The 20,197-nt window shown below is 44.6% G+C and overlaps 1 protein-coding gene across 1 annotated transcript in view; it reads left to right on the top strand.

Moving 5' to 3' along the window:
• LOC122555670 (sodium/hydrogen exchanger 9-like) overlaps positions 1–20,197 on the top strand; it is a 451,890-nt gene that overhangs the window by 236,529 nt on the left and 195,164 nt on the right. The window contains exons 11-12 of the mRNA XM_043701665.1: positions 12,082–12,193; positions 17,274–17,427. Coding sequence (XP_043557600.1) covers positions 12,082–12,193; positions 17,274–17,427 — 266 coding nt within the window. The remainder of the gene's footprint in view (positions 1–12,081; positions 12,194–17,273; positions 17,428–20,197) is intronic.

The raw sequence follows: 20,197 nt of genomic DNA on the forward strand, positions 1-20,197 counted from the left end.
TGCAGCGTAGGTTCACGAGGTCAATTCCTGGAATGGCGGGATTACCTTACACTGAAAGCGACTGGTCTTGTATACCCTTCAGTTTCGAAGACTGAGAGGCGATCTGATTGAGACATATAAGATTATTAAAGGATTGGACACTCTGGCAGCAGGAAACATGTTTTCGCTGATGGGTGAGTGCCGAACCAGAGGACACAGCTTAAATATGGGGTAAACTATTTAGGACAGAGCTCAGGAGAAACTTATTCACCCAAAGAGTGGTGGCTGTGTGGAATGCTCTGCCCCAGAGGGCAGTGGAGGCCCAGTCTCTGGATTCATTTAAGAAATAGTTGGATAGAGCTCTCAAGGATAGTGGAATCAAGGGTTATGGAGATAAGGCAGGCACAGGATACTGATTAAGGATGATCAGTCATGATCATCTTGAATGGTGGTGCAGGTTTGAAGGGCAGAATGGCCTACTCTTGCACCTATTGTCTATTGTATTAGAGTCATAGAGATTTATAGAACGGAAACAGACCCTTCGGTCCATCTCGTCCATGCCGACCAGATATCCCAACCCAATTTAGTCCCACCTGCCAGCACCCGAACCATATCTTTCCAAACCCTTCCTATTCGTATACCCATCCAAATGCCTCTTAAATGTTGCAATAGTACCAGTAACCGCCACTTCCTCTTGCAGCTCATTCCATATACGCATGAAAGAAGTTCCCCCTTATGTCCCTTTTGTATCTTTCCCCTCTCACCCTAAACCTATGCCCTCTCGTTCTGGACTCCCCCACTCCAGGGAAAGAGCAGACAATTCTTTGTGTTGAGGGAGTGGGATGAATTACAGCGGATACCATACAGAGTCTTAATAATTCGCTTCAGTTGGTAATCATAATGTGATAATGGGTTGAAATTGCTCATAGAGTCCAGGAATGTGTAGGTTAGATGCATTGGCCATGGGAAATGTAGGGTTATAGGGATAGGGTAGGGGGATGAGTCTCAATGGAATGCTCTTGGGAGGGTCAGTGTGGACATATTGGGCTGAATGGTCTGTTTCTTAAAAAAAATCAGTGCAAGGAAAGTAACAGAAGTAGTTCTCTCCAAGAGAAAAGTCAACTGTCAATTTACCAGAAAGTTCCATTGATCCAAGGCTCACTCCGTTTTACAATTGTCGGGGTAGCGCAGCTCAGCTCTGATTTCTGATCTTTATTGTGCCACAGAAATTGTTTCTAATGTGACCCTTTTCAACTTGGAGCTTGACTAACTGTAAGATGAAGATGTTGAATTCTGCAGGTTGTGTATATAATTGTTAACAGTACACATATTCCATTGTTTTGCATGCTGCTGGGTCAGACTGTAACTGAACTGGCAAATGGCAAGGATTGGCTCAATGGCTGCTTTATTGGTTAAGACAACGGGCTCTGTGTTGTTTTATTTTATTATTAAGAGGGATCCACCAGGTTCCCCAGTAATTTTGTCCCTTCCTTGACGACTTGACGAATTTTATAGCACAACATAGGCCAAAGCAAAATGCTCTGTCGGCAATCTCAGGAGTATGTTACTTGCACGTTGAACCCAGTGCAATTGTAAATGTGTGGGAGACCCGTAGGATATGAGGAGATCTGACAGTTAAACATACAAAGAGCCAAATGACTACAGCTTTGGCATGAGGTTCTGATTTGAAGTAAAACTAGACAGATCCAACCAGTTGAGAGGACGATACTGTCCAATCCTGTTGAGTAATTGATGGAGTGATTGACATCTTGAAAGCCCATAAGGTGCAGGAGAAGAATTAGGCCATTCAGCCCATCAAATCTGCTAGGCCATTCAGTCCATCAAATCTGCTAGGCCATTCAGTCATGTTTCAATCCTAATCTCCTGCGTTCTCCCATACTTCTTGATCCCTTTGCCAAACAAGAACCTATCTATCAATGTCTTAAAGGCACTCAATGACTTGGCCTCCATAGCCCTCTGCAGCAATGAGTTCCACAGATTCACCACCCTCTAGCAGGAGAGGTTCCTCCTCATCTCAGTTCTAAAGGTGGTCCCTTCACTCTGAGGCTGTGCTTTTGGGTCCTAGTCTCTCCTGCTAATATAAACATCTTCTCCACATCTACTGTATCCAGGTCTCTTAGTGTTCTCTAAGTTTTTGTCATATCCTCCCTCATCCTTCTAAACTCTGAGTACTGACCGAGAATCCTCAACCGCTCCTCATGTGACAAGCCCTTCATCCCCAGAATCATTCTTGTGAACCTCCTCTGGACCCCCCTCAAGTGAAGATACAGAGCCTAAAAGTGCTCACGATATTCCGAATGCAGTCTGACCATATTATTATATGTCATCAGCAATACATGTCTGCTGTTGGATAACTCTTGAGATGAATGCTAACATTGCATTTGTCTTCCTAACTGCCAAATGAACCTGCAAGTTAGTCTTAAAGGAATCCTGATCTAATACTCTGAAGTGATTTCCAAAGCCTTTCCCCACTTAGAAAATAGCCTGTGCCTCCTTGCTTCCCACCAAAGTGCATACTTTCCCATATTGTATTCCATCTGCCACTTCTTTGTCCCAGTCCTGCAGTCTCCCTGAAAACAGAATAAAACCAAAAATATTGCAGATGCTGGAAATCTGAAACCAACACACCTAAGGTCATAAGAACCAGGAGCAGGAGTAGGCTGTCTGGCCCTTCGAGCCTGCTCCATTACTCAATAAGATCATGGCTGATCTTCTTGTGGATTCAGCTCCACTTGCCCGCACTCTCTCACATATTGCTGGAGAAATTCAGCAGGTCTGGCAGCATCTGTGGAGAGAGAAACAGAGTTAATGTTTCAAGTCCAATATGACTGTCCTTCGGAACAGTTATGCTTTCTCTCTATGAGAATTAACAAAAGGATTGATCAAAATAAAATGTTGTTTTGCTTTTCTCCCCACAAGTGCTGTCAGTTTCTCCACTCAATACTGGATATAGAACTGGCTCAAAGGTAGAAGACAGAGGGTGGTGGAGGATTGTTTTTCAGACTGGAGGCCGGTGACCAGAGGAGTGCCACAAGGATTGGTGCTGGGCCCTCTACTTTTTGACGTTTACATAAATGATTTGAATGCGAGCATAAGAGGTACAGTTAGTAAGTTTGCAGATGACACCTATATTGGAGGTGTAATGGACAGTGAAGAGGGTTACCTCAGATTACAACAGGATCTTGACCAGATGGGCCAATGAACTGAGAAGTGGCAGATGGAGTTTGATTCAGATAAATGTGAGGTGCTGCATTTTGGGAAAGCAAATCTTAGCAGGATTTATACACTTAATGGTAAAGTCCTAGGGAGTGTTGCGGAATAAAGAGACCTTGGAGTGCAGGTTCATAGCTCCTTGAAAGTGGAGTCGCAGGTAGATAGGATAGTGAAGAAGGCGTTTGGTATGCTTTCCTTTATTGGTCAGAGTATTGAGTACCGGAGTTGGGAGGTCATGTTGCAGCTATACAGGACATTGATTAGGCCACTGTTGGAATATTGCGTGCAATTCTGGTCTCCTTCCTATCAGAAAGATGTTGTGAAACTTGAAAGGGTTCAGAAAAGATTTACAAGGATGTTACTAGGGTTGGAGGATTTGAGCTACAGGGAGAGGCTATTTTCCCTGGAGCGTCGAAGGCTGAGGGGTGACCTTATAGAGGTTTACAAAATTATGAGGGGCATGGATAGGGTAAACGGGCAAAGTCTTTTCCCTGGGGTCGGGGAGTCCAGAACTATAGGGCATAGGTTTTGGTGAGAGGGGAAAGATATAAAAGAGACCTAAGGGGCAACGTTTTCACACAGAGGATGGTACGTGTCTGGAATGAGTTGCCAGAGGAAGTGGTGGAGGCTGGTACAATTACAGCATTTAAAAGGCATTTGGATGGGTATATGAATAGGAAGGGTTTGGAGGGATATGGTTCTGGATTAGTGGTGCTGGAAGAGCACAGCAGTTCAGGCAGCATCCAAGGAGCTTCGAAATCGACGTTTCGGGCAAAAGCCCTTCAAGAATCTGGTTTCCAGCATCTGCAGTCATTGTTTTTACCTTGGAGGGATGTGGGCCGGGTGCTGGCAGGTGGGACTAGATTGGGTTGGGATATCAGGTCGGCATGGACGGAGTGGACCGAAGGGTCGATTTCCATGCTGCACATCTCTATGACTCTATGATAAACACAACCCAGAGGAGCATAGATTTACATTGTTTTGCATACGGAGCAAGCGTAATGTTAGAAAAAGGCTGTTTAACGCAATGAGTAGTCAGAAGGAAGTGAGGACTGCAGATGCTGGAGATCAAAGTCAAAAAGTGTGATGCTGGAAAAGCACAGTCGATCAGGCTGCATCCGAGGAGCAGGAGAGTTGATGTTTTGAGCATAAGCTCGTCATCAGCTCTTCTTCAAGCGCTTATGCCTGAAATATCGACACTCCTGCTCCTTGGATGCTGCCTGGCCGGCTGTGCTTTTCCAGCACCACACTGTTTGACAGTGGTCAGGGTCTGGAATGCACTGCCTGGGAATGTGGTGGAGGCAGGTTAAACTGGAACATTCAGGAGGGTATTGGGTGGTTATTTGGCTGGAAATGGCATGTGAAGGTGTGGGGAAAAGGCAGGAGAGTGGCAATCGGTAATGATGCTCCATTGAAGAGCTGGGGCAGGCACGATGGACTGAATGGCCTCCCCTGCACTGTAACACTACCTGTAATTCTGTGTTTGAGTACGTAACAGTAAATGTTGGAGTAGGAAGGAGAGAGGATGAGTAATAACAGTATCATTGCCGTGTCGGTCACAGTCAAGTCCAGAAGACAGGATCTTGAGAGCAGTGTAGGAACAAATTACAGCAGAGGCTGGAATCTGAACTGAAGAAGACAAATGCTGGAGATCACAGCGGGTCAGGCAGCATCCGTGGAGAGAGAGCAAGCTAATGTTTTGAGACTGGATGACTTCACCAGAACTTGAGCAGAAGCCTGAGTTAGGAAGAGGAATAGGCCATTCAGCCCATCAATCCTGCCGTGCTGTTCAGTACAATCACAGAGGTGGTTTCCTCAGCCCATCCCCATAACCCTGTACCTGTGAGGCAGCATTTGAAGATGTACAGCCACATTGATATGAAATGCCACGTTAACTAAACGAATCGGTGCATTTGACTGACTGCAAGACTCTTGTTTATGTTCTGACAGGTGGTCACTTTGAACTTGATGCTTCTATTTTAATTTTGTGGTTTTGCTTTGGAAGGAGGAGGGGAGAGTAACCTTTCTTGAATAAGCTTCCAAGTCATCATTGACTGTTGTGAACGAGACCGGAGATGAACAGCATAAATAACAGCTCATAACAGTCTTATGCAAATTCGACATGTTCTGATAGAAAGCAGACATTAGAGAACTGAAATAATTGCTGCTTTTATGATTCTCTTGAGGGGTTAGATTATTGTGACTGTTTTACTTTGTTCAGAACAGGGTATGGCCTGGACTTCAAATAGGTCAATTTAAATCAATCTCCTGAAAGATTGGCATTGATATTTACAGGGTAGTGATGGAGGGGGTCGTGAGTGAGGGGGGACGTTTTGTAGCTGAGATCCCTGTCAGTGCAGGTTTGCCAGACCTCCTGCTAAAACTCCTGTCAGGTGCTAACCTAAATATTTTGAGTAATTTATCCACCAATTAGATTACTGGTTGACTGCTGTAGCTCCATAACTAGGGAGAAAGTAGAGAATTGAGAGATTGTAGAATGGGTCATTTAGTGGGGGCAGGAATAAATGTGGTGTACCTTGGATGGATTCATCCAGGTTGAGACAAGTGAATATCAGAGGATCTGATCGCATTCAGTTGAGGGAGACGGTCTCTGGTTGTTCGGACATTAGTGAGGTCTCGTCTGGATTACGGTCGAGTCGAGAGTGTGGTGCTGGAAAAGCACAGCAGGTCAGGCAGCATCCAAGGAGTAGGAGAATCGACAGCTTTTGCCCGAAACGTCGATTTTCCTACTCCTTGGATGCTGCCTGACCTGCTGTGCTTTTCCAGCAACACAGTCTCGACTCTAATCTCCAGTATCTGCAATCCTGACGTTTGCCTTCTGGAATGCTGTGTCCAGTTCTGGTCGCCCAGTTATAGGAAGGATTATGAAGCTGGAGAGGGTTCAGAAGAGATGTACCAGGATGTTGCCGGGTATGGAAGGTTTGAGTGACAAAGAAAGATTGGATAGACTGGGACTTTTCTCACTGGAGTGTAGGATGTTAAGAGGTGACCTTACAGAAGTTTATAAAATCATGAGGGGTATAGATAGAGTTAATGATACTTGTCTTTTCACTAGGATGGGGGATTTCAAGACCGGGGCACATTTTTAAGGTGAGAGGAGAGAGATTGAAAAAAGGCATTAAGAGGCAAATTTTTTTACACAGGGTGGTTCGTGTGTGGAATGAACTTCCTGGGGAAGTGGTGGATGTGGGTATAATTACAATGTTTAAAATACATTGTTTAAAAGGGGTGTACATGAGTAGGAATGGTTTGGAGGGATGTGGGCCAGGAGCAGGCAGGGAGATCTAGTTTAGTTTGGGAATGTGTTCGACATGGACTGGTTGGACCGAAGGGTCTGTTTCTGTGATGCATGACTCTGTGACGAAGTATTCCTGTTTCCATTGACCCTTTGAGCAGTGCTGGAAAAGCAGTTACTGGGTGGGATCTGCCACTTCCTGGTTCATTTCAGCTGACAATTCTCGATGCCCTCAGTCATTAAATCTAAAACCAAGTGAAACTGGGGCGTGCAGCCTCAGTAAAATGTGTAAATTATGGACCTGCCTTTGGTGAGCACCCTCAAAAGTTATTGTTTTGTTATAAACACATTATACTGACCACATCATCTCCTCAACTACTTATACTGCATCCTCAAATAGAAAGTGGAGTTACAGGCAGATAGTTGTGCCAATGCTGCTCCTTTAACAAGGTTATGTTGTCCTTGGCTTTTTTCAGAGAGGTCGTAAAAGACACAGACTCCGAAAAGTCTGGGGGTGAAGGGTTTCAGGGCCAGTTTAAGTATAGCTAACAGATACTGCCTCAGACAGAAGGCTTTCAAGTTTTAAAAACCACCTGAACAATGAAAAGGGGAGTGGCCAGTTCTCCCAGCTCAGCTTTTCTCTGGTTTGGTTTGGCTTTAGCACAGTTGTGTTGTAAAAGCTGCTGGACCTAAAAAGAAGCAGGTCCAGGCTGATCCTCTCTCTCTGACATCTCTCCTGTACGACCCTGGGTTTAATTTTAATTTTTGTGCCAAAGGGTGTTTATGGGGATTGTTGCAAGTATTGGGAGCAGCATCATTAAGTTGGTATAAACTGTTGGGTTTTCAGATAGGTTCAGTTATTCGGTATTCTCTTCTCTTTTGCTTGTGTTTCATTTGGTAATTTTGTAAATAAATTCTGTTTTGTTTAAAACTAAGTGGTTTGACCAGCTGCATCTTTCCTGGAATATCCACTTAGACCCACTTAAAACAACAAGCAAAGTTAACTTCTTGAAATGTTTTGAGGGGGTCTGATCTGGTCCATAACACAGTGAAGAAGGCGTTTGGCAGGCTTGCCTTTCTTGGTCAATGCATTTAGAATCAGAGTTGGGATGCCATGTTGCAGCTGTACAGGACATTGGTTAGGCCACTTTTGGAATACAGGTTCAAATCTGGTCTCCCTGCTATAGGAACGATATTGTTAAACTTGGAAGGGTTTCATAGTCATAGTCATAGAGATGTACAGCATGGAAACAGACTCTTCGGTTCAACCCGTCCATGCCGACCAGATATCCCAACCCAATCTAGTCTTACCTGCCAGCATCCGGCCCATATCCCTCCAAACCCTTCCTATTCATATACCCATCCAAATGCCTTTTAAATGTTGCAATTGTACCAGTCTCCACCACATCCTCTGGCAGCTCATTCCATACATGTATCACCCTCTGTGTGAAAATGTTGTCCCGTAGGTCTCTTTTATATCTTTCCCCTCTCACCCTAAACCAATGCCCTCTAGTTCTGGACTCCCCGACCCCAGGGAAAAGACTTTGTCTATTTATCTTATCCATGCTCCTCGTAATTTTGTAAACCTCTATAAGGTCACCCCTCAGCCTCCGACACTCCAGTGAAAACAGCCCCAGCCTGTTCAGCCTCTCCCTAAGGATGTTGCCAGGGTTGAGGGAGAGGCTGAATAGGCTGGGGTTGATTTCCCTGGATTGTTGGAGGCTGAGGGGTGACCTTGTAGAGGTTTACAAAATTATGAGGGGCATGGATAGGGTGAATAGTCAACATCTTTTCCCCAGGGTAGTGGAGTCCAAAACTAGAGTGCATAGATATAAGGTGAGAGGGGAAAGATTTAGAAGGGATGTAAGGGGCAATTATTTCATAAAGAAAAGTGGTGCATGTTTGGAATGAGCTGCCAGTGAAGGTGGTGGAGGCTAATACAATTACAACATTTAAAAGGCATCTGAATGAGTATATGAATAGGGAGGATTTAGTGGGATATGGGACAAATGCTAGCAAATGGAACTAGATTAATTTAGGATATCTGGTCAGCATGGACACGTTGGACCAAAGGGTCTGTTTCCATGCTGTCCATCTCTATGACTCTGTAACCCATCTCATTAATATGCAGTGATAGGGATATTAAGACCATTCATCTGGACTCTGTGTCTCCTGCTGGGAGCGGATTTCCTCCTGAATGAGAGAAATGAAAGGAGGTGAAAGTGGATGGGACAGATGTTATTGTTGGTGTAGGTGGAAGGTGTCCTGAGTGAGGAAGTGGGCAGACAGAGGGCACACACGGTTAGTGGCGTGGAGGGTTAGGGATAGGTGAGAGTGCGTGAGGGACAATGTTAGTGGCAGCAGTGAGAGTGGTAGAGCATGAGCTTTGGTAGGAGGTGGGTGCAGGGGCAGAGGTAGTGTGAGGCATCAGAGACAAGACAGGGGCAGTTAGAAAGGCCATAGGCCTCCTTCCTGCATTGCTGCACATTACTCAGGTTTCCAGTTAAGATAGCAGGAGGGTAAGCCATTCCAGCTGGAGTTCCTCTGCTCGCCAGCTCCTTTTCTGTTTCTTTTCCTCTTGCTTCTCAAAGTACCTGGTCAGAGACCAGCTCGGAGCGGGAGCAGAGTGAACGCGGGATGAGTCCCGGAAGTGAGTTGCAGCCAGAGCAGGAAGTGGGAGCAGAGAGCACGGGCTGGCTAAGGGCACAAATCCGCAACGGAGGTCAGCGTGTGGAGGCAGCATGCCCTCGTGTTCTGAAGCCCGGTGAGCACAGACTCAGTGGAAAAGGACTAGAACTTGAGGACTTTAGAGATACTTTATATCCTCATTCTGCACTATCCAAACTCTGTGTTCCCATGGTAGCCTTTCTTTTACTCATTCAATTCTGTAACAACACCTGTACCTAAAATGGCACCAAGAGGCAACATTACAAACTTTTCACTGTGCTCATTCAAGTGCACCAACAATAAAGACGATCCCTTCCCTTCCCTTCCCTTCCCTTCCCTTCCCACCCCACCCCACCCCACCCCACCCCATCCCCCTGAGATCTCACTGACAAGGATGACAATCTGGGATCAGACTGGCATGGTCCAGTGTTGTAGCCTCCAGTGCTTGCTCTGAGGGAATGAGTATCCTGCCTCTGCATCAAACTGTCCTCCAGACCCTGCCCACAATGTGAGACATCAAATTCCCCTTTTCTGTCTCGTCTGGGGCAAACATGAGGAGCTGTGCAGGGGTAGCACCGGACTGACGGAGCTTCTTCAGGTGTACAATGTCAAAGGGGGCACCGGTGCCAAGACTGAGATATCCCTGTAATGGTGACTCACTTCATGCACCAGGAGATGGGCTAGATAGATAATGGGATGGGGTGGGTACTCTCAGATCCAGCCTCTCGGAGAGCACTCCTCTGCGAAACTCAACCAAAAGGACACTTTGCCACTTTCAGCCATCAGTTTCTACGTTCCTGATTGCACTCTGTAACAACAGCCTTTGGAAATTACAAATCCTTTTCAATTTAAGAATTGGAGTTCCATTTTAACGAGCTTTAATGTTTGTCTAATCTCACAAGTAACTGTGTTGCGTATGATTAGAAGTGTCTGTTTTAGTACAGTAAAGATTTTATAATGAGACATCTGCTGAATTGGCAGAAAATAACCCTCAGATTGGCTTTACTAACCCTAACGAGGAGAAAGTGAGGACTGCAGATGCTGGAGATCAGAGCTGAGAAAGTGTTGCTGGAAAAGCGCAGCAGGTCAGGCAGCATCCAGGGAACAGGAGAATCGACGTTTCGGGCATAAGCCCTTCTTCAGGAATGAGGAAAGTGTGTCCAGCAGGCTAAGGTAAAAGGTAGGGAGGAGGGTCTTGGGGGAGGGGCTTTGGAAAAGAGGGAGGAAGAGAGCTTCTTCAAGGAAGGCATCCTTGTAAGAGGATTCACAGTAGGTTTACTAACCTTAATGTAAAGTTCCTGCCCTCCTATCTGAATATGAATCATTTTTATCTAAGCTCTGACCAGGGTGAATCAATGACCATCCTTATCAGGGTGAGACAACAGTGTGATGGTGAGAGATTTAAAATACGCCTGTTGGACTATAACCCAGTGTCATGTGACTTCTGATTTTGTCCACCCCAGTCCAACACCGGCACCTCCACCTCATTCAGTGTAGTTCTTCTTGGTCAGTGGAATGACCCAAACCTCCTTGGGACATCCAGTCATTTCAGTGCCAACAGTCCGTTTTTGAGCAGTTTGAGAGAACTTCTCATTTTCTCCCAACTGAAACTGATGCAAAATAAAAACAGTCTGTCCTGGCATAAGGGTCAAACGGGGCAATGATCCTGGTCCTCTCTGAATTGAGCTGTTGACACTAACAGCTGTGATGAGTCGTTGAGAGTCTCAGGTTCCTGCCTTATGTTTACTCAGTTGGAGCAGATGGCCGAGTCGTGCAGTTTTGAAAAGAGTTTTCCTGGAATAAGCATATTGCAAGCTACCTATCAAACCCAGAGTCCAGTCACATCTAGCATGAGAAACCCCTTGCTCAATATTTTAAGTCCTTTTCAATTCAGGATGGTACCCTAGTGACAGTCATGACTCAGAGTTTATAATACTCTTTGTTCCACGTAACGTTTCAAAGGGAGGTTTGTTTTATGCAGGTAACTCACTGAGAACAAACTCTCTTAATGCATTTGCTTAACATATAAGGAATGTTTGAGGACTCTGGGTCTATACTCGATGGAGTTTAGAAGAATGGGGGGGGAGCCTAATTGAAACTTAGAGAATATTGAATGGCCTGGTCAGAGTGGACATTGGAAAGATATTTTCATTAGCAGAAGAGTTTCGGACCCGAGGGCACAGCCTTAGAGTAAAGGGAAGACCTTTTAGAACGGCAATAAGGAGAAACTTCTTCAGCTAGAGAGAGGAGAACCTATGGAATTCACTGCCACAGAAGATTGTGGAGGTCAGTATATGCTGAAAATGTGTTGCTGGAAAAGCGCAGCAGGTCAGGCAGCATCCAGGGAACAGGAGAATCGACGTTTCGGGCATAAGCCCTTCTTCAGGGCTTATGTCGCTGCTGTGGTTTCCATGATGACACCTGTTGGTACAAAAACCGTCCCTGACAGCGAGCAAGAACACCAGCCACCTTTGAATATTGACGGATCAAATCGACATATAAACAGAACTGTTGCCTGTGACCACTTGTATGGATAGCATTGGATATAAGGTCCTGATTAAATGGGGTTACATTGTACTTACCATTGCTTATACTTACTCTCAGCACTTCCTATGATTAATCTTTGCAATTCTTCAAATTTCTGGATTCCCGTAACATCTATTCTTCGTATTTCCACCAGAATATCTTTTCTTTCAGGGTTTTATCTTTAAAATGCTTTCAAATGTGTGCTTATATTCAGTATTTTTGTGTCACAACCATTAACTTCCATGTAGCTAATGTCTTAAAAGCACTAAGTCCACATCCCACAAGGGAATACAAGAAATGGTCTGAAAAGAAATGAAGTGTATTTAAAGGTGATCAGCAGGAGACAGAGCAACCCCAAGGGGGACATCAGCAAGCGTCGGTCAATCAGTTTGCTACTTTCCTTAACATTATATCAACAGATTGCCATCTTTGTGGCACGGGCTTGCAACATCTATCCTCTGTCATTCCTACTCAACCTGCGACGTAGAAGAAAAATCCCTTGGAATTTCCAGCACATGATGATGTTTGCAGGTAAGCATATTCTCCCCTGGATGGTGAGGCCATGTTTGAATTATTATAGTCTACATCTAATCTGATAATGTACAGCACCTTGGCATGTTTTTCACTGTTGAGCTCCTGTATAAATGTATGTTATTGTATTTTTTCCAGCGCTGTAGAATTTGTGTGAAGATATGAAGGTCACATTCTGGTTTTCTGAACTGTATTTGGCCTTGTATGCATTTTGTTAACCTTTTACTGCTCCTCTCTCTTTTCATCCTTCCTACTGACCTTGTCAAATTTATTTAGTACCATTGATTTGCTCCCATCCATTTACCTCCACCAAACCCCATGGACACAATGTTAATAGCCTCTTGCCTTAATCCTGGTCCCACCTGTTTCCCAAACTGTGTTTTATTTTGCCGTACATGTCACACCAGCTTCTTGCAGCCTCAATACATGAACCCAACAACTCTCTTCCATAAAGAGATGTAGCAATGCTTTGGATCTGTAATTTCCAAAGAAGGTAATGATGGTATATGTACTTGTGTGTATATATACATGTGTGTGTGAATGTGTGTGTGTGTGTGCACATGCAGATGTATATGCACATGCACATGTGTCTGAAGGCATGTGTGCATGTATGTGTGCACGTCACAGAGATGTACAGCACAGAAACAGACCCTTCGTTCCAACTCATCCACGCTGACCCACAGAGCTGTTATGTCCAACCTGGTGTTGAACCTATTGCCTGAGCTTCAGTGCTTCTCCATTGAGTCCCTGCTACTGTTCCCTGTTTATCCTCCCACTGTAGATTCCCTTACATTTCCCCACGCTATAGTGCACTTGGCATGCAATAGTCCATCTGCCATACTTCAAACTTTATTTAGAAAATGGAAGAATGTTTATGAAGATATAAATAGTCAATTGCAATCACTGTACCTTCAGCAAACATTGTTGAAAGGGTGATTTAACCCTTTACTCCCTCTTTCAGACCTGACGAGACTCCAAATCCTTTGTTTAAACTTTTATTCATGCATGCATCAAAGATGGAACGCAACTCAAACTTTGCTACAAAAACAATGGGTTTATACACTCTCTACAGACAACAGTTTCCAGTCGAAAGGTTACACACTTACCCATACCTCTATCCAACAATCCACTATGGCAGATGTTGGCATTTGAATTCAATAACAAAAAATCTGGAATTAGGATTCCAACAATAACAGTGGCTCTGGCTTACATGTGACTCCAGACCCACAGCAACATGGTTGACTTTTAACTGCCCTCTGAGCAAATAGGGATGGGCAATGAATGCTGGCCCAATTTTTTTAAAGAAGATGTTCACATCTTCTAATTGTAAGTACATATTTGTGATTATCAGTAACTCCCTACTGTCCTTTTCCCCCTTTCAGTTGGAAATGACTACAAGCAAAACTTGAAATCTTAAGTGTTCAACAGTTGTAGGATCTAATGGCTGTTCTCAGAGTAACCTAGTAGGACTAGCTCAGAGAAACAATGAGCGAGAATCGATAAACCTCTGAAGAGTGGGAGCTAACCCAGCATCCACCTGTAGCTTGGACCTAAATTTAGACGGATGCATATGTGAATGCTGGCAGATGGTAATATATTCAGATCATCCCCTTCTGAGCAGACTGCAATCTGTGGTTTAAATGGGACCCATTTGTCTCAATGAAGTACAATGGACCATATAATCATGACTGTTAAAAGGTTTAGATGTTGTTTCAGGTTTTGCAATCTGCCTGGAACCTCATGCACAGTCATTGGCTGTGTTGTGAGTCCAAGGAATAAAATGGCCAGATTAGTGTCCCGGAGTTGGAGGATGGAGCGTACTTCCCTGTGCTTTCCGAAATTGCTGCAGAGCGCGGGTTTAAATTTTTGTGACTTGAATATAATTTCACCGTCGGAGTAGCCAGTCCTCCACACTCTTTAACTGCGGCTGTGTTCACACGGACCATCACAGCTCAGTTAATAGCTGAGTCACGAGGTTATGGGCCAAATCCAGTGCCTGAGAATCAGGAGTGTAATCCAGGTTACCACTCCAGTGGGATACTGAGGGAATGCGCCCCTGCTAGTGACTGAGTCAAGGCCCTGTTTGCATTCCCCTGAAAAAATTGTCTTGGCCAATTTTGCTCTATTTTTCTCATCAACCTGTTCAGAGATGTTATTGTATACTGCTGTATTGGGACTTGAGCCCAGGCCTCCCAGACCAGGGGGATGGACAAGAGGGCCCTCCAATTTTGATCCTTCGACCATCATCAGGTCATTATCAGAACTTGCTACATACAATTGGCCGCTGCAAATTCTTCATTCACTCATCTTGTTCACCAAAGGATGCAGGTTAAACTCTCTGTATATTTTTGTACATTCTTGTACACACCCCTCCTCCATCCATACTGCCCATTATCAGGGGAGATCTGGGAACAGTCAGCACTGTGTATCTGGGCTGGCAGGGAGGGTACAACATTTATTAGGGGAGACACACCAATGCCATCTCTTTACTCACCAGGGAGTGTCAATGCCAAACGCCTATCAACAGCAACTTGTACTTATATAGAGCCATAAGTGACATAAAATGTCACAGGCTGCTGCTTCACAAGAGCATTAGTTCCGAAAGAGGAATAACCTTTCCTAGAGGAGGAGCCAAGTCTCTCTCTCTCTCCCCCCCCCCCCCCCCCCCCCCCCAGGTCAGTTGAGGGGAACAAGTCCAGGAGAAAGTGGTCTGTATTCTGTGGGTCTTTTAAACCAAAGAGCTTGTACTGGTGTCTTCGAGTTGTTAGAACTGCAGGAGTTCAGAATGGTGATATTCCATTCATCATCAGATTTAATATCCCATCCTGAACAGCCCCACATACACGCACACAGTCCCTAAAGCACTCGCACACTGTCACATACACAAACTCACACTCTCACTCTCAGACTCACATTCCCTCTGACTCGGAATGGAACTGTAAAACTAACCGTGCAGTTTGCATAAATAAAACTGGAAGGAGTCAGCTCCATAGAAACCAAGACCCACACTTTCTGATGGTCGGACAGTCATTACTGCAGCATTGCTGGGTGTTGTGGACAGAGACCCTGCGGAATATTGCACAAAGCAAATGCCCAGGGAATTGTAGATGCCACTGTCAGTTTTCCTACTCCTAGAACCCTCTAAAAGAACCCATTTAAATTGGACAGTTCAAAGGATTCCACTGCAATTACGTAAATAGCTACTCGGGAAAGGTCCGATGTTAAAAACCTTGTTCAACCCTTGAATATCTATTAAAGCAACACTTCCCAAATTCCCAACCTTTGGAGTCCCTAAATTCTGACCTGACAACCCCTCTCCACCTTAGACTGGACACACTCCTTCACTGCCAGGACCTAACAGCTGTCTACTCAATGGCACCCAGCACTCGACACGCTGGTACCATCCAGCTAAACCTGACCTTCCAACCTACTTCATATACTCCATCACTTACCTGCACCCTACCTACTTAGCTCACTCAAACCCTACTCACTGAAACCTTACCACATGGCACTCTAACCTCACAATTACTTTCTGTAAGTACCCTTTGACAGGAGCTATCAAAGTGGCTGGCTGGCCTGGATATTTCACTTCAGAATACAGCAGCTACTGCTGTGAGAAAGGGAGCATGGTTTGCTGTACTCTGCTTATCCTGTATTAGGAAGGACCTGCCAGATTTCAAATAGGCTTTGCATTTCTGAAGGAGCAGCGATTTGACTCTCCTGTCAGGTTGTGTGAGGTATACATTGCTTATCACTAGATGGTGATATTCCATTCACCATCAGATTTAATATCCCATCCTGAACAGCCCCACATACACACACTGTCACATACACAAACTCTCACTCTCACTCTCACACTCTCACACAAACTCTTATTCTTACACACACACACCTACATCCATGCACTCTCTAATGCACGCACACATACAAAATTACACATTCACAGTCACATATACACACTCATATTCTCACACTCAAATGCACACACACACACGCTCTCATATTTTCACACGGACGTGCTCACAACACAATCTCTCTCTCTTACTCACACATTGTGAAACACATACTCATTTATTTTCATACTCTCACAAACACACACAAATTCACACAAACTCACATACCTCAAACTCTGTCTCACTCTCACATTCGCACACATGCACACTCTCTCACTTACTCTTTCGCACACATAAGCAAACTTTCACCTTCACTCTCAGATTCACTCACACACAAACTCTCACCCATGCATTCACGTACAAACTCATACTGACACACTGTCGTGTACTCTCACACACAAACTGTCACACACTCTCACAGACACACATACATTATCTCACACACACTCACGTACACACTCGCACACACTCACACACATGCAAACACAAATCACTCACACACACGCAAACACAAATCACTCACACACATGCAAACACAAATCACTCACACGCATGCAAACACAAATCATGGTTCATTTCTGTTTCTGAGACTTTGAGGCATCGCCATTTACTTTGCACCCACCTGTGTCAGATTATTTAAATGCATGTGGATGCTGGTTTCTTTGGCTTCAAGGGAGGTTGTGGCCGTATTTTCTGAAATACAGTGAATTTGTTCCAGGTTGGGAACGCCTTTGGCTCTCAACAGGTCTCTATGTCTGAGCTGGTCTCAGTTTTAATGATGTGGAGGTGCTGGTGTTGGACTGAGGTGGACAAAGTTAAAAATCTCACAACACCGGGTTTTAGTCCAACAGGTTTATTTGGAACACTAGCTTTTGGAGCACTGCTCCTTCGTCAGGTGGTTGTGAAGGAGCTAGTGCTTCCAAATAAACCTGTTGGACTATAACCTGGTGTTGTGTGCTTTTTAACTCAATTTTAATGACTGCTCAAACAAGTGATTTGCAATGAGGGTAAAGCAACATGAACCAGTTTGGGTGATGTGTTAGCTGTGAGAATCTGTAACTAACAAGGATTTGGTGCCACCACGTGCTTTTCCAGGCACTGCCATAGCACATTGTCTGTCAGCTGCTGTTTCTGCCTGTGAAGGTATCTGTGCTTTGAGGTAATAATGGGGCTATTTCTTCCACAAGGGCTACGAGGTGCCATTGCATTTGCCCTGGCAATCCGGGACACCGACTCAAAACCCAAGCAGATGATGTTCACCACAACGCTGCTCATTGTATTCTTCACCGTCTGGGTCTTCGGAGGCGGGACCACCCAGATGCTCACGTGGCTTCACATCAGGTTAGTGATCGCCGCGTGCTGACAGCCAAATATTGCTAGTATTTGGAGAGACTTGGTTCAGATGTTTAACTCTTTAAAGTGTCACAAACAGGTGCAGAAAATCCTCAAGAAAGCTAATGGAATGCCAGCCTTCATATCTAAAGGGCTGGAGTATAAGAATACAGATGCAAGGTGACACAGTGGCTCAGTGGTTAGCACTGCTGCCTCACAGCACCAGAGACCCAGGTTCAATTCCCGCTTCAGGTGACTGTCTGTGTGGAGTTTGCACATTCTCCCCGTGTCTGAGTGGGTTTCCTCCCACGGTCCAAAAATGTGCAGGTCAGGTGAATTAGCCATGCTAAATTGCCCACAATGTTCAGGGATGTGTAGGTTAGGTGCATTAGTCAGGGGTAAATATAGGATGATAGGGTATGGGAATGGGTTTGGGTGGGTTACTCTTCAAAGTGTGGACTTGTTGGGTCAAAGGGCCTATATTCATGCTGTAGGGATTCTGTTTTATTTGACCCTGCAGTTATACAAAACCCTAGTTAAATCACGGAGTACTGTGAGCAGATCTGGGCCCCACACCTTAGGAAGGATGTTTTGACCCCAAAGGGAGTTCAACACAAGGTCACAAGGGTAATACCAGAACTACAGGAGGATGTTGTTCAACTCGAAAAGGTACAGCAGAGAATGAGATGGGCTGAAAAGTCTGTTTCTGTGCTATATGACTCTAAGTAATGAGGATAGGTTCAACAAATTAGGGTCTTAGATTAGATTAGATTACGTTACAGTGTGGAAACAGCCCCTTCGGCCCAACAAGTCCACACTGACCCGCCAAAGCGCAACCCACCCATACCCCTACATTTACCCCTTACCTAACGCTACGGGTAATTTAGCATGGCCAATTCACCTGACTTGCACATCTTTGGACTGTGGGAGGAAACCGGAGCACCCGGAGGAAACCCCTTATTCTCTAGAATTTAGAAGATTAAGGGGTGATCTAATCGAGGTATTCAGGATATTACCAGGGAAAGACAGGGGGATAAGATAATGTGTTTCCACTGGTTGGAGATTCCAGAATTAGCAGCATACTCCAGACCAATCAGGAAATATATTTGGAAGCACTTCCACACACACAGAGGAGTGGAGCTTAGGAACTCTCTTCTTCGAATGGCAGTTGGTGATATTTCATTTGTTAAATTTAAATTTGACCCAGACAAACTTTTATTTCGCAAGATTATCAAGGGGCAAGGGCCCATGCAAACGTTGGAGTTACGTATAAAAACAAAAATTGCTGGAAAAGCTCAGCAGGTCTGGGAGCATCTGCGTAGAGAAATCTAAGTTAACGTTTTGGGTCAAAGGAGGAAGTTGGGCCGTGGATCAGCCATGATCTTATTAAATGTCGGAGCAGACTCACGGGGCTGACTGGCCTACTGCTGTTCCTATGCTGGAAACATTGTTTCAAAAATCTCCAAGAATTACTAAGTATGAGGTAGAGGACATGACTACATTATGTTCCGTTTTATGTGACAGGGAGGGTAAACACCAACAGCACAGCTAATGTGGTCTTTTCTACCTGGAATGAGATGACTTTTTGCATTAGCCCCTACTTACAAACCCAAGCTGCTCTTTATAATGAACTCGAATGGATTTATTGGGTCTATTGGTGTCGGTTTGTTTGCACACTATTAACATCAATCTATTAAACTGCGAAGATTGTGACAAAATAATACATTAAAAACTGTTACACTACCCATAAAATTGTAGGCTATTATAGCATAGAAACAGGATATTACACTCCTGCCGTGACATTACCTCTGGCTGTTCTGGAGACTGAAGGATATTAAAGATTGGCTAAGTAATGTGTTTTTCTGGTTGACATCAGTCTAGAGGCGTGCCTCAGGGATCAGTGCTGGGACTGCAATTGCTTCCAATTTACTTGGATGATTTGGAGTTGGGGACTAAGTGTTCTGTGTCAAAGTTCGCTGTGTCAATGACACTTAGATGAGTGTGGTAGAACAAGTATGCACGGGACACAAAGTCTGCAGAGGGATACAGGTAGGTTAAGTGAGTGGGCAAAAGTCTGGCAGATGGAGTACAATGTCGGTAAATGTAAGGACATCCACTTTGGTAGGAATAACACCAAAACGGACTATTATTTAAATGGTGAAAACTTGCAGCATGCTGCTGTGCAGAGGGACCTGGGTGTCCTTGTGCATGAATTGCAAAACGTTGGCTTGCAGCTAATTAAGAAGGCGAATGGAATATTGTCCTTCATTGCTAGAAGGATGGAATTTAAAAACAAGGAGATTATGCTGTAGCTGTACATGGTTTTGTTCTCCTTACTTGAGAAAGGATTCACTGGCTCTGGAGGGTGTGCAGAGGAGGTCCACTAGGTTGATTCTGTAGTTGAGAGGTTTGGCTTATGAGGAGTGATTGAATAGTCTGGGACTATACTCATTGGAATTTAGAAGAATGAGGGGGAATCTTATTGAAACATACAAAATTATGAAGGGAATAGGTAAGATAGAAGCAGAGGGGTTGTTTCCACTGGCAGGTGAAACTAACCAGGGGAATAGCCTCAACATAAGGGGGAGCAGATTTAGGGCTGAGTTGAGGAGGAACTACCTCACCCAAAGGGTTGTGAATCTGTGGAATTCCCTGCCCAGTGAAGCAGCTGATGCTACCCCCATTGAACGTTTTTAAGGCAAAGATAGACAGACTTTTGAACAATAAAGGAATTAAGGATGATGGTGAGAGGGCGGGTAAGTGGAGCTGAGTCCACAAA

This window comes from Chiloscyllium plagiosum, chromosome 13 (genome assembly GCF_004010195.1).
Source record: "Chiloscyllium plagiosum isolate BGI_BamShark_2017 chromosome 13, ASM401019v2, whole genome shotgun sequence".
Lineage (NCBI taxonomy): Eukaryota > Metazoa > Chordata > Chondrichthyes > Orectolobiformes > Hemiscylliidae > Chiloscyllium > Chiloscyllium plagiosum.